Below are 13,810 nucleotides of genomic sequence, written 5' to 3' on the forward strand. Positions count from 1 at the left end.
ATTATTTATTGTGTAAAAACGAGCAATCAATGTGTGATCTTTTCTGCTTCTCTGATCACGATATGCATTGTGCACACAAAGAATTATGACATGAAATCCCATCACAAAAGACACATTCCAACCGTACACTACAAATAAGGTGACTGAGTCTACAATATGTCTGAATGCATTGTGCGATGTACATCCGCATAATGTACAGTGTTTGGGTGGGTAGATGTTTAGTCCACTTACATGTAAATGTATAAGAATGTGACTAGACAAACTTTTGTACAATTTGTAACTATTCTTCCACCCAAGCAAGGTTTTTAGCCAGAATTTGGTAAAAGTGTCCAAATTGTTCACTTACAATAGGAGATAAAACAGAGCGTCCAAATTTAAAACAGGGTGTCCAACAGACACCCTGACTTCCCTCTGGCTAATATACTAAGAACCCAAGTTCTGCCTCAAGATGTAATAACATTCCTGTAATGTATCCCAAACTAATCAACTTATAGATGGGTACTTATTGTACTCCTATGCAAGTGTCTGCTTTAGAATGAAAAATAGAATGTGTATTGTTCATGAATACTGTCTATTCTGTAATGTAATTGTACAGTACAATCATAGGCAGGTTTATAGTCAGTTGCATGATGGCAATTGTCCAATGCTCATGCTGGTGATCACCAATATCTCCATAGATTTGTCACTGATGATGCCAGCGATAGTATACCCATTTTTGTAGAACTCATTGCAAATTGAGGTCATGTCAAGGTATAAAACATGGTGCCATGCCTAGTTCCATGTCAAATTGTGATTCCATAGTAACAACAAACTCCAACTCGGATGCATTGTGCTTCAACCAAGCCTCATACTAATACCACTCAAAAACACAGTGTAAATAAAACAAAGGTTAAAGTCAACCAAACTGAACTGATTTCAAACACACTACTTGAAAATATTTGCGCAATAAAACTTGTGCAGTGAAATGGGCAGTAAATCTACAATTGAATAAACTTACTTCCTGTAATAAACCATGGTACGTGTACTTCGGTACCTCTTTGGAGTGTGAAATTTTACCTCTAAGTGTAAAATTACGGATTGTTAACTTTTAACAGCAAACTTTGAAACATACAATGGATGATTGGGTACAGACTACTCGCATTATGATGTCACAAACTAAAACAGCGCCCTCACTGAGGTAAAAGGAAAACCACTAATTAACTAATAGTTGTGCGAGGCGTGTACACATGTAAGCATTGCTATCGTTTTCCCACAGTGATGGTGGAATGCAAGAATGCAAGGGATCTATTAAGTTTCCTTTGTTACGTCAACATTATAACCAATGTTACTAAATACATAGTTCATGTACCAGACATGAAGCATTTAAGACTGTCTCAATAAGATTAATTTTACAGCAACAAATGAACACTTGTAACTGGGTACAACAATATGACGACCAAAGTAGTCAGAAAAAAAAAGATGAAAAGACCAATGCTCAAACTACCATAACTTTTCACAGGCAGTTCCCTGTGCACGTTTTCTCCCTTCAGTCCAACCACCTCCCAAACTATTGGTGTATAGGCCTACTGCAGTGGTTTTCACAGTGTGATAATAGTGAATAAGAGCCTGGTATTAATTCAACGAGTCAGGTTTGCATAATGCTTACTCTCCATGGTATTCATCTTCAAGGATAAACCTTTGTTATCAAGCCAGACCCAAACTATGCAACGATGTTGATTGGCTTCACTTCCAAATATTTGACAACACTTTTACCACAATTCGACTAGCCCTAATAGCTGGAATCAAGAAGAGTTGAATAAGTCAGAATTTAACTTGGTACGATCGGTGATTAATATTTGGTAATTTATATCAGATAGTTGTATATATCATCTTCTGCCAAAAAAAGTTTATGACAGAAACAAAGGACATCAAATGAGCACAATAAATGCTAAACAACTCTAAAGGGCAACTGGTTTACTTTTCAACAACAAATCTAAATTTCCTCATCTAAAATATTTAGGCTGGGGTATTTTTTTGCCAGAGTTGTCTGTAAATTGTAATCTGTTTAAAATGCTGTGCTGGCTACTGATGGTGACCAAAGCTCTGAACTTAGAAAATCAATAATTGCGAATATAAACATGACCTTGCATACCTGGGTCCTCACATTGCTTTCAGATTTATTTGTTTTGTTCCAAATACCATTGTTAATCTCACGACTACAAACCATAACATAGGCCCAAGCACTTACAAATTAGAATTTGCATATTGATCACATGGTCAAATAATTAAGCTGATAAACACAGTGTTTGTTTTTCTTACACATTTGATGGATGTGTTTTTCTTATAATACGTATGAACCATACATACATGTAGAGGAAAGCTGGATGGGCCTAAAAGATGGGCCCAAGGTCAAATTCCATTTTGTTATGCACTCCTTCTCAAATAGATAGAGGCCTCATAAAAGGGCTGACAAATTACAAATCTCTAACCTTACTTTCAAATGATGTAAAATACCATTTTATTTTTTCATTCTTTCAGAGCCAAATTTGAAACACAGCATCATTGATCATGAACAACAACAAAATTATTTGGTAAACCTACACATAGACCTAAAGAGGAATATTTCATACTCAATGCAGTTTTGATTGAATCAAAATTTAGGAATAAAAGAATTCTCTGAACAAGAATGAACAGACCATGTTATTTTAATGTGGTGCCATGATCAATTTGTTTTATACTTTTGACAAAAACAAATGCACAGTGGATATAAAACACTAGCGGCTTTTACACATTTTTAAGTTGTAATTTTCCCCCTACTTTCATGAGGACTCTTTCTGTTGGAAAATGAGCACGAGCACACAACTTAATTTGACCTTCAAGCTTCTCTTTAAACTTTGAATGGCAAAGCCATACCTGTGTCACAGGTTTGAAATAAAACAGCTTCCTTGAATGAATTTCATGAGAAAATCTTTTTAATTCTTCCGTTTTATTTTGGGCTCTAGGCTTTAGACAAAAATTACAGCGGTTGTTTGATTTATTAAGTTTTTGTTTTGCTACTGTTACTGTATACTATATAAACTGTATTTGTTTGTTTGTTTGTTTGTATTTTTATTTATGTTTTGGTTTGGGGTTTCTTTAGTGGGTGGTGGGGGGGGGGGGGGCGAAAAAATGGAGGAGTGAGGGGAGGGCCAGAGGGCCAGGCAATCTACCCTCATCCTACATGTATGAGTACATACATGTAAGGGTTTCACAGCCTTCACACACCCATCCCCCCCCCCACACCCAAAAAACATTCATAATCCATGGCAACAATAAGAAACCCAAAACAAATGTTATCTTTATAAAATGAAATAAAAACTGCTTCTAAAACTTATCAGAGTAAACTTTTGTTGAGCCTACACGATGGAAAGTTCAACAGGCCAGAAATAACAAGGACATGACTTCTGTTGCCCTCCTCTTGGCATTTATGCCCCTATAAGAGTTTAATTATTTGCAATAGACTTTAATATTTGCAAAATAAAACAACTGCCTTGCCCTCTATCAGACGAAAATTCTGGCCCGTTTTAAACTGGATTATATTTTAACCTGAAATGTACAGATTATGACCCAAAATTTTAATGTACAGATTAAAATCTCGAAATGTACAAAAACAAAACAAACAATAAAATCTGACCACACATATCTCTCATCATAAACAGCTTCCATGATGACAAGTGTCATCTCATAATGATATGCGAATAATGCAAATTAAATCGACAGACAAAATCAACCTGAATTTAAATCAACTACGGAGATAGAAAATTTAAAAACTTACCAAACTCAAGAAAATCTGAAACTGACTTCTCCCTGCGGATTGTTGAGTTGTGGCATTCATTATATAAGAGCAGGAATACATCCAGTAGTGTCTCAATACTAACTGCCTGTCCACTGCTCTTATGTACTCCACTCAGATAGAGCTTCTCCAGACTCTTCAACCGCTGCTCAGCATCACAAGACATGGTGAAAGTCTGGTTTCAGCCTCTCCAATTGAACTTCTTGATGTGCATAGATTGTTATAGAGTTCTCTTCATGCAGTCTTTGGTTAAGGACTCATACATTGTTTTTTTTTTACCACTGCCACTGCAGATCATTTATTCCTTTTTCTCTTACGGAGTTTTTTTTAGAGTAGGGTCATTGTTGGAACTGCTGCCGATTTCTAAAGTCCAGGAATCCAGGATTCAGAGCTTCTTGTATTTCCAAATGTTTTTACCTGTAAAAAGGTTAAAAAACATATTTGTAAGAAAAAGTAAAGATGAGGTAATAAACTAAGAGCAAAGCTATTGAGTAATACGCCTCTTAAAATTCATGCATGATGGCACCATTCTAACCCAAAATGACGCCATTGACGCACGTCGATGGCCGCGTTTTGGGTTAGAATGGTGATGTCCGGAGACCATCTACACAGGATCGGATAGCTCAGTTGGTAGAGCACCTGTACATTAATCCGAAGGTCATTGGTTCAAACCCCTCTCAAGTCAATTTTGATTAAACCAAAGCAAAACACAGGCCAAGAAGGCCACGCCTCTGTTGCCTCTGGTCTTGGCCTTGGTGCCCTTCAAAAGTTTCCCGTTGACTTTAAGATTTTCCAAAGGCAGTGCTCTTTGCAAAATTACTGTGGCCTTGCCCTTTCAACATGTTTAAAGATTAAATTCAAGGCCAGAGGTAACAAGCAGGCAACAAGGCTCACATTGATGGCTACGGTATAAGGCTCATATTGAAGGCTACTGTGTACTAGGCCTGGGCAACTAGTGAAACTTGCAACTCAACTAGTTGCACCTCAAATAGGCGTGACTACATCTACATTACATTTACATCTACACTGGTACTGAGAAATATGCACTTCTGGATGTAAAAGCTGAGGTGAAGACTAGGTGTGCGTGAAACAGGTGGAAAGTTGTGCTTGAAAAATAAGTGCAAGTAAAACTTGCAACACTAGTCGCGACTATTTTTTAATTCTCAAGATGCATTGTGGCAATGTTTGCCGCAGGCGCAAAATAGTAAAAATCAAGCTAAACAGGATTGATGGATTGTGTCACTGATGTTTGATTGTGTTTTGAAAGCAAATCTGTTGAATAGTTGTGAGTAACACAATTGGTTCACCAAACAGGTAATCGCAACTATTTTTTAAGTTGTCGCAATCATTTTTTAGTAGTCGAAAACTATTTTTTTAGTAGTCGTGGCGACACGATTAATCGAGTAGTTGAAAAACGATAGTGGGGACTTGACTAATCAATCAATAGTCACGACTACGACACTAGTGTAGCCTTCAAGGCTGCAGAGGGGAAAAGTTTCTGCATCACGCCACCACTTTTTCATTATGAAATAATATAGTATCTTTTTGTAAACATGAGTGAAAAAGTGGTGGCAGGATTCGGACAGTTGTCCCAAGGAGTAACCCAATGAAGACTTAAGACTTAAGACTAGACGCACTAGCCACCCAGGCCTGTGTAAATGTATGCATACTCAGTGTGCATGCACATTTGGTCGCCACTTGTTCACTAGTTATGTTACAAATCTCCAATCCAATCTGTTTGATTAGGCCTATAGTTCAGCTTAATTTCAATAATCGTAGACAAAATGTCAGATATGACTTGAATTTTACTGAGTGGGATAGCCACACCAGGCGTTTGTACAGTAGCTAACAGATGCAGATGCAGAGTGAAAAGGTGGTGGTCAGATTCAACATCTTTTCTAAGATAAAATACAAATTATGTAGTTTAAATAAAGGCCAATGCCTATTAAATAATCTCAGTAACTGGGGCATTGTACCCCTTTTTTAAATTGTGTCCATAGAACGTTTACTAACGATCATTCAAGTCAGAAGAACAGCGCCTAAGTTACTATGAAACTAGCTAAGAGAGTTATAAACAACAAGTACAGAAACTCAAGTTACAAAGAATAAGATGTAATAACTTTTGTCTGCATCATCTACATGACCAGTTCAGATCCCCAGCCAAAGGTTTGAGTGTCCATGGTAAGTTAGGGCAACGAGCATGGGTCGGAGCTGCCATCATTATCAATCCAGACAAAACAGCAGCAGCATGAGCAGTGGTTAATGGTGGTGTCATTGCAGAAAAAGGATAACTTTCCTTGTTAAAAAGGGATATCTCATTGAGGTAATTAAGATACTATATTATTTCATATCGAATGAAAAAGTGGTGGCGCCATACGGAAACTTTTCCCAGAAAAAAAGTAGGCAGGTCTTCTTCCAATCCTTGCCTTCGTTCATAAATCAACACCCAGACAAAAATGACAGACAAAACCAGGAAATGTTATTATTTTAGCTTACATGAACATAGACTTAGAGTGTTAGCTAAGTTAACAATATTACATGTCATCTGGATACATTACACCACAGTATTTTTTCTGTCAATACACCGCCTAGTCCTCTTTACTCGAGTCCCACTGTCATGTCAGTTGAGTGCAGCAATGAGTAAAATGACGACCAAGCATTCAACTACAGCTACAACAAAAATGAGTGCACAGCCAGTGACATTTCAGTCATTACTTTCTGCACAGTGTTTGCGGTCTGGGCCGCCAAACTATCCCTTTAACGACAACAAATACCATAAACAATAGCTACATTTCAATTACAATATACACAGCTTTTGCTTTACCATTTGCCTCGTAAGTCCTCTGGTGTTTTAGATGCATTTTCCTCGAAAGTTCGAGCCCCGGTAGTTGGTTCACTTCTTCAGACTTCCGACAGTAAGATGGCTGGTCATGCTGAAGGTTGTGAAGTATCGACTACACTATTCGAGATTTATCGATACCTTCCGAACAGGTGCAGGGCTGTGCTTTTGTTTCCTTAGCAATAATATCGATACTAGTAACCGAAACTTCACACAAGTAATGTCGGTTAGTATTTTGACAGTCGATACTGCAACATTCATGACTGATGCATTCTGGGAAAATCCTCAAATGGTTTCCAACTGGGCATGCGCAAATAATTGTCTAAAATGACGTAATGTACCGCAAGGATATCAAAGCGGGGTTTGTTGTCGATAAAGTGAGCCCCCGGCGGCGGCGGGCTGTCCGTTTGAGAGGGCCGTCGAGACAGTGGACTTTGATCGCCCCAGTTGCAGGTTTTTCAATAAGTCAATGAGTTCTCCAAATGATGGGATACAATTAGCACAATTCTACAACTACAAAGTCCGAAAATCAACACCTTGTTGACATTATACGGAATTTGTACACAATTACATTGTATGTTACAGCCTATGGTTACAGGCACTGAGTGCCCATTTTATTCTGCTGGACAATTTAAAAAAAAAAATTGCTAAGCAAATAATATTGAGTCGGACCTGATTCTGCTATGCAATATTATGCTGAGCTTAGCGGGTTTTGGCAGGGCCATGCGCCCAATTTAATAGAGCTGCTAAGCACAAAAAATAAATTTGCTTAGCATGATATTTTTGCCTTGATAAAAACAGGATTACCAACCAAATTTCCACGTGATTTTCCGGGTAAGCAACAGCTGAATACCAGTAACAAGCAAAATGGAACAAATAGAAATTTGGTTGGTAATCTTGTTTTTATCAAGGAAGAAATTGTATGCTAAGCAAATTTTTGTACTTACATGTATGATGTATGCTTTGAAAATTGGACCCTGTGGTGGCGACGTGCAACTATTTTTTGAATGCTCATTTTAGCCCTGCCCCTCCACCACCAAAAGACAAAAGCTTCAACAAACAACGGAGAAATAGACAAAGAGAAAAGGAAAATCCCGTCTATTGTGAATAATCCCAAAATTGGTCGACACTATTAAAAAAAATAATAACTTCTCGTCGCGTTATGTTTTCTTCTCGTAAATACCAACAGAGGGCGCTATGTATATTTAACGGCGGTGTGCAAACCACAGACATGTCTGTGGTGAACGGTACGTACATCAGAAGAAGTTAGTACAGTTATTCGCCAAATTGGGGACACAATCCCCTGACACACAGAATCAACATTATTGTTGTAACAAATAGTAGTTTATGGTAAAAAGGTTGATTGTAACCAGGTTTATCGAATTAAATATTGTGCTTATTGTTAGCGAGGCTCGTAGGCATGCATTGTGCACATCAAAAATCGTCGGCGTGTGCAGGTGTAGGTCTGTGCAGGTGTAGGTCAGATAAATAACCTGTGGTGCAGAGACCGTTAAGTATACATAGCGCCCTCTGTTGGTTCGAATCCCATTGGAGCCCAAGCGCAAAAGGGCGCTGTTCAGAGTCGAGAGGTGGTGTTATGGTATGGTAACTGTGTGTGTGCAAGAGGAAACACTCCGTTTTATCTTATTTTTCTTGCACATTCTCGGGTTTTTAGGTAGGTAAATGTTTTTTCAATACCAACCCTTTAAATATAGGTGAGAGCAACATTGATCTTGATTTAAAGCATGAGTTTTTGATCTTGATTTGTTGCATTGTCTAGTATTTCCCATCGATCATGCTCATCACGAACGAAGCTTACTTTCTAAATAATTTAAAAAAAATATTTTTGAAATCATATGTAGAATTAATAGAGGGAAATAGAAGTTAGTTTTCACGAATTAGATTTTGAGGTCCCGAAATCAAGCAGCTGGAAGCACACAACTTTATATGACAAGGGTGTTTTTTTCTTCAATTATTATCACGCAATTTCGATGATCAATTGAGTTCAAATTTTCACAGGTTTTTTATTTTGTGCATGTTGAAATAAACCAAGTGAGAAGACTGGTCTTGGACGATAACCAATAGTCTCCAGCGCCTTTAACATTTGTTGCGCTTACGACTTGTTGTGGGAGATTATTCCAAAGTTGGTTAATAATGGCTAACATTTTGAGAAATGATTCCCTTCTTTTTCAGGGAGGGGGATTCAAAAATATTTCAATGATAAACATTTCTGCATGAAACATTTCTCAGATTGTGTATTCCAATTAGGGATTATTCTTCCTGCATGGATGGGGACATAGCCGCTCCAGATTTTCAATGAAATATCCCGAATGCTACAGCATTTTTTTTTGTAAAAAAAATAATGAAACGCTGAAAAATACAAATATGAATATTTAATGAACATTTTAAATTGACATCTGACTGTTTGACAAATTTTGCAAGAAATGCCAAAGTAACCATTTATCACAACATAGTGATACTTTGAATCTCTCATTCATATAACTGCCAATTTACCTGCCAACTATTTTTTTTTTTTTTTTTTAGGCAGATAGAACAATGGCGTCTACATCCACTTCCCAAGATGTTTCTCAAGAGGTACTTTTAAAGCGTATCATAAAAGCTGAGGAATACAAAGCCGCTGGAAACGAGTTATACAAATCCAAAGACATCCGAGGAGCGATTGGGAAATACCATAGGGCTATGCTTTACATCCGAGATCTGGACTCCAATCTACAGAATAACATCTTGCAATACCTGACAAGCTTTGCTGGTCAAGAGAACCCGCCGGGACAATTAAGTGGCTTGAATCCACAGATGAAACTTCCTCAGGAGTTTGGGAAGAGAATAAATGACGTCCAACAAGGATGTCTCAATAATCTAGCTGGTAATTACTGTCTTATCATTGGCCAAAACCCAAATTAATCCGTGTTCACACTACTCTATTCCCCGGGGTTACCCCTGGGAATAACAGCCGGCCTTTTCACACTAGGGTCGCTTTACCCCCGATCTACCCTCTGTCTGCCCCAGCAAATGGACATACCCAAAAGAATAAGCCTTTTTGAGATATGGCAGACACAATGCTACAACACTGTAAGGTTTGGGTAAATTTGTGTGTATACACCCAAACCAAACAGTACACTCCTATCACATCCGCCATACCTCAGAAAGGCTTATAGCCACCCCTGCTCTGGAGTAGGGGCAAGTGGTAAACCCCGCAGGGTATTCTTGAAAGATGCAACTGGAACCCTGTGAAACAGGGACACAGTATGAAAGTGCGAAGGGTTGACCGTGACGTAATAAAAGGCACAGGGCCTCCCTGTTCTACAGTGTGAAAAGAGCTTTTACAGGCTGTATAGTAACTTATTAGGGGTAAAATCAACAGACAGATGAATGGCTAGGAACTACTTATACCTACATGTATTACAGCTCAGCTAGTCTCTGTTGTGGTAAGCTAAATTTGTGTGCTTACTGCTGAGAAGGTTTCAAGGAAATTGGTCCATAAGAAATCAACATAGCCATAGCTGTGATGTTGAATCTTTATCAGTAAACAAAACTACAGAACTTGGATTTTAGCTTGAATTTTCACCTCTTTGTTTCAGGCAGTTGTTTTGCTCCTCAACTTGTAGTTGTTCTATGATGCAGACTTTCTTCTTTGTTAGCCTTTTAGAAATATGGCGGACACTGGTTTGGATGTATACAGACAAATTTACCCAAACCGTATATTTTTTTACATTTTAAAATAAAATGCAAGTCGCCAGACACACAAGGCCTAAAGGCCACCTCAAGGTGTGGGCTGCAGTTATTTTTTTTTACCAGAGGCCGTTGCTACCTACTCCTAGGGTTAATACAGGTTTACCCCTTTTACAGTCCATACGGATGTAGAAAGTTGTGTCATATTAATGTGTTCACCATATCTCAAAATGGCTTATTGGCTAGGGCTTGAAAATGACTTCCTAGTTTATATTGCTTACCTTCATGTTGACTGTGTTATTTTTTTCAGCTTGCATTCTCCTTAAAGATGAACCAGATTATGAGAAAGTAGTGACATACTGCGACAAAGTGTTGGCTATCAACCCAAGGAATGCCAAAGCACTCTACAGGAAAGGCTGCGCTCTCTACCATCTTGGAGCTCATGAAGCTGCGTATCAATCTTTGATCAAAGCACAACAAATCTCTAAATCAGGTATTGGTTCGGAAACCACGGGAATGTAACTGTTCTCAGAGCAAGGGTCGATTTCAGAAATAGCTAAGATTGATCTTAACTGCAAATCATTCAAAGTTGCTAAGTAAAGTGTGATGTCACAATACAAATCACAACTGACAATTTGTCTTGCTATGAAAAATCGGCCCCAGCCCCTTCTTTATAACAAAAATTACTCTGAAAAGCCTCATGCAAATAAAAAGTATTTTATAAACAATGACATTATTCATTAAATGAATAGTTCTTTGATCAAGAATCCGTCACATGACACCACACCTTTGTTTTCTGGCTGACTGTAATTGATGTTGTTACTTACTCTTGTCCCATTGAGTGTAAAAACCACATCAAATGACAACTGTACACAGTTTTTAAGGGAAGGGGACGGACAGCAAACTTTTGTTAGTCATATATATTCCTATTTAGGGCTAACTTTCATTGCAGAAATTAGTGCTTTGAAATCAATTAGCAAAAACGAGCAGGATACCAGTCACAGATGATACACTAGACAATGTTAGTTTTGTTGGTAACCTTATTCTGGTAAGCATAATTTTGTTGTGCTAAAACAGCATGAATCTGAGCCAATTGTAATGTTAATCAATGTTTTATTTGTGTATTTGTGTTTACAGATCCCAACATAAGGAAGTACTTAGCATTGGCTAAAGACAAGATGAGTGATGAAAATAATGCTCAACGCTTAATGTATCAAGGAATGTTCAACAAGTCATCAACAGAGACAAATAGTTGATATGGTTCTGATATGTAGTGAATTAAACTATATCTGGCTGTAGTTCAACATGTCATCAACACATCAAACAGTTGATATGGTTCCGATGTCCTGGATACAAAGCATGACTGACTGTACCAAGGAATGATCAACAAGTCATCAACAGAGACAAACAGTTGATGTAGTTCTGATGTAGTGGATGCAATTGTAACAAACTGTATGTAGCCTATAAGAAAAGTTCAACGAGTTACCACCCTGTCAAACATTTGCTGCTATGGCTCTGATGATGTGGATACAAAGTATCACTGACTGTACAAAGAAATGTTCAACAAGTTATAGAGGCATCCAACAGTTGATATGGTTCTGTTGAATTTAGTGGATTCAATTATAACTGACTTTGTGTACCAACGAGCGTTCAGCAAGTCATCAACGTGTCAAACAGTAGGGTTCTGATCTCATGGATACAAAGCATGACTGTATACATGTAGGAATGTTCTACGAGTTTTCAATGCGTCAAACAGTTGATATGTTTCTGATGTAGTGGCTTCAATTATAACTGACTGTATGTACATGTACTAGGAAACTTCACCAAGTTATCAACGTGCCCAACAACTGAACCAGCCCCTTCTCAGCCAAAGCCCCCACTCCCTATCCCTACACCACGGTCTGGAAAACCATTAGGTTGGCTGCTCCAACACAATGCATCGGCAACCCCCTTACACCAGTGATAAGGAGAACGACGTTGGTTTGCATCATGACTGATACCAACAATTTTTTAACTGAAAACTGGTTTTCACTGAAGCTTAAATGGAACAACAACCCAATGTCATGTAAATGAATGTTCAACTCAACATTACATACACCTCTATTAATATTTATGCATGAGGTACATCACCCAAAACGAGGCGATGGGCGCAGCCACTGCAAGTGATGGGGACTTGCGCCCATAGCCTCATTTTGGGTAAGAATTATGACGTTATGCATAAATATTAAGAGAGGCGTGTTATATACTTGATGTGCTGCTGGTACAATTGTCTTTCAGTTGTCAACTGACGGGGACAGTGTATGGGGGCAGGATGATGATAGTGTACATGAATTATTGGGATTAAGTTTCCTTAACAACTTGATGATAATGAAAATGAAATAGAACATGATGGAGAATGCTGAGCTCAATTGTTTGCTGTACACGTCCTCTATGTCAGCAGTGGTGGACATACAGTATCAATACCATGTACATGTAACATGCTTGTGTGACAAATTTAACCAATGGGAAAGCTGAAGTTTATCATAGAGCTAAAAATGGCAGCATATATGAATTGCCTCAAAGCAGATATAAATTGCTTGAAAATTACTATATCTTTTGAGGGAGGGGTTATGGGTTTCTGTTGCTTTTGAAGTTAACTTCAATAGCCATTTTGTAAGGAATTTTATGAAAGCTAGTGTGTGCATAACATGTTGCTACATGTAAATTGTACATGTAAGACAGTATGTCATTAAAACTTTGTAGTCATGGGATTTATAATGTCAGACATGTAGAAAACATGTGTCATGTGAAATAATTTTCAGAAATGCTTCACAAAACGGTTGGGAAACTATTTAATAAATTATACAAATTATTAAAATCCATATAGCCTAATGTCAAGTAAGAAGAGCTTTTTACTCTGCGTAAAATACTTAATTGTTATATTTTGGGGTATTACCTGTGGTCTAATCACTACTGAATGTCAATAGGCCATACCTTTAAAAACATAGTCACACAACGTTCTTCTGTCAAACTTTACAAATTATAATGCTCTAAGTTCATGTCTTTGGTGCTTTTTGACATGGCATGTACTTTTGTAAACCTCCTATTAATTGAATGTTTTATAATAAACACATGATAAGTATTTCATATTTTAAACCTAGCAGTGTCATTGTCGAATATTTTGGTGTTGCCCTATGAGGACAAACTTGGTTGTCATTTTGGTTGGTAAGCAATTTACAAAACCTACCTAAAATCCATTTTTACTTTTATTTTAAGATGCAAGTTGTAGTTTTTTCTGGGAGACAACAGTTATTGGAGGCAACTTCTGCTGTGTAACTTGGTTTTTATGAGTACATGTGGCGTTTTTCATCAAATGGGATGCATTTTTAATAGTACAAAAGTGTTCAATGAAAGCACCGTACAACTAAAACTACAAAATCTTTAGAACCAAATTTGGGCATGAGATGGAGTTACATGAAATACTAAAAGAT

At 37.7% G+C, this 13,810-nt stretch overlaps 2 protein-coding genes across 3 annotated transcripts in view; one reads left to right on the forward strand and one right to left on the reverse strand.

The window, feature by feature from the left end:
• LOC139941426 (serine/threonine-protein kinase MRCK alpha-like) overlaps positions 1-6,731 on the reverse strand; it is a 60,283-nt gene extending 53,552 nt beyond the window's left edge. Inside the window, exons 1-2 of the mRNA XM_071937914.1 lie at positions 6,636-6,731; positions 3,794-4,228 (exon numbers count right to left, since the gene is read on the reverse strand). Of these exons, the coding sequence (XP_071794015.1) occupies positions 3,794-3,977 (184 nt within the window). The 5' untranslated portion in view covers positions 3,978-4,228; positions 6,636-6,731. The remainder of the gene's footprint in view (positions 1-3,793; positions 4,229-6,635) is intronic.
• Positions 6,732-8,224: 1,493 nt separating this feature from the next.
• Positions 8,225-13,475, forward strand: LOC139939330 (tetratricopeptide repeat protein 9C-like). 2 transcript variants are annotated; one of them, XM_071935121.1, is made up of 4 exons: positions 8,225-8,325; positions 9,195-9,534; positions 10,651-10,833; positions 11,478-13,475. In XM_071935121.1, exons 2-4 carry the CDS (start codon positions 9,207-9,209, stop codon positions 11,594-11,596), a joined length of 630 nt encoding a protein of 209 aa, XP_071791222.1. In that variant the 5' UTR covers positions 8,225-8,325; positions 9,195-9,206; the 3' UTR covers positions 11,597-13,475. The 2 variants fall into 2 exon arrangements, with proteins under 2 accessions (XP_071791222.1, XP_071791230.1); XM_071935129.1 differs by having other exon boundaries at positions 8,259-8,325; positions 9,199-9,534.
• The last annotated feature ends 335 nt before the right edge of the window (positions 13,476-13,810 follow it).

This window comes from Asterias amurensis, chromosome 1 (assembly GCF_032118995.1).
Source record: "Asterias amurensis chromosome 1, ASM3211899v1".
In the NCBI taxonomy this organism is placed as follows: Eukaryota; Metazoa; Echinodermata; class Asteroidea; order Forcipulatida; family Asteriidae; genus Asterias; species Asterias amurensis.

Bases quoted from the DNA above. Each gene is read 5' to 3' on its own strand.
- LOC139939330 (XM_071935121.1), top strand. From the start codon at position 9,207: ATGGCGTCTACATCCACTTCCCAAGATGTTTCTCAAGAGGTACTTTTA. The intron at 9,535-10,650 runs GTAATTACTGTC...TATTTTTTTCAG, and splicing joins ATGTCTCAATAATCTAGCTG to CTTGCATTCTCCTTAAAGAT. The intron at 10,834-11,477 runs GTATTGGTTCGG...TTGTGTTTACAG, and splicing joins ACAACAAATCTCTAAATCAG to ATCCCAACATAAGGAAGTAC.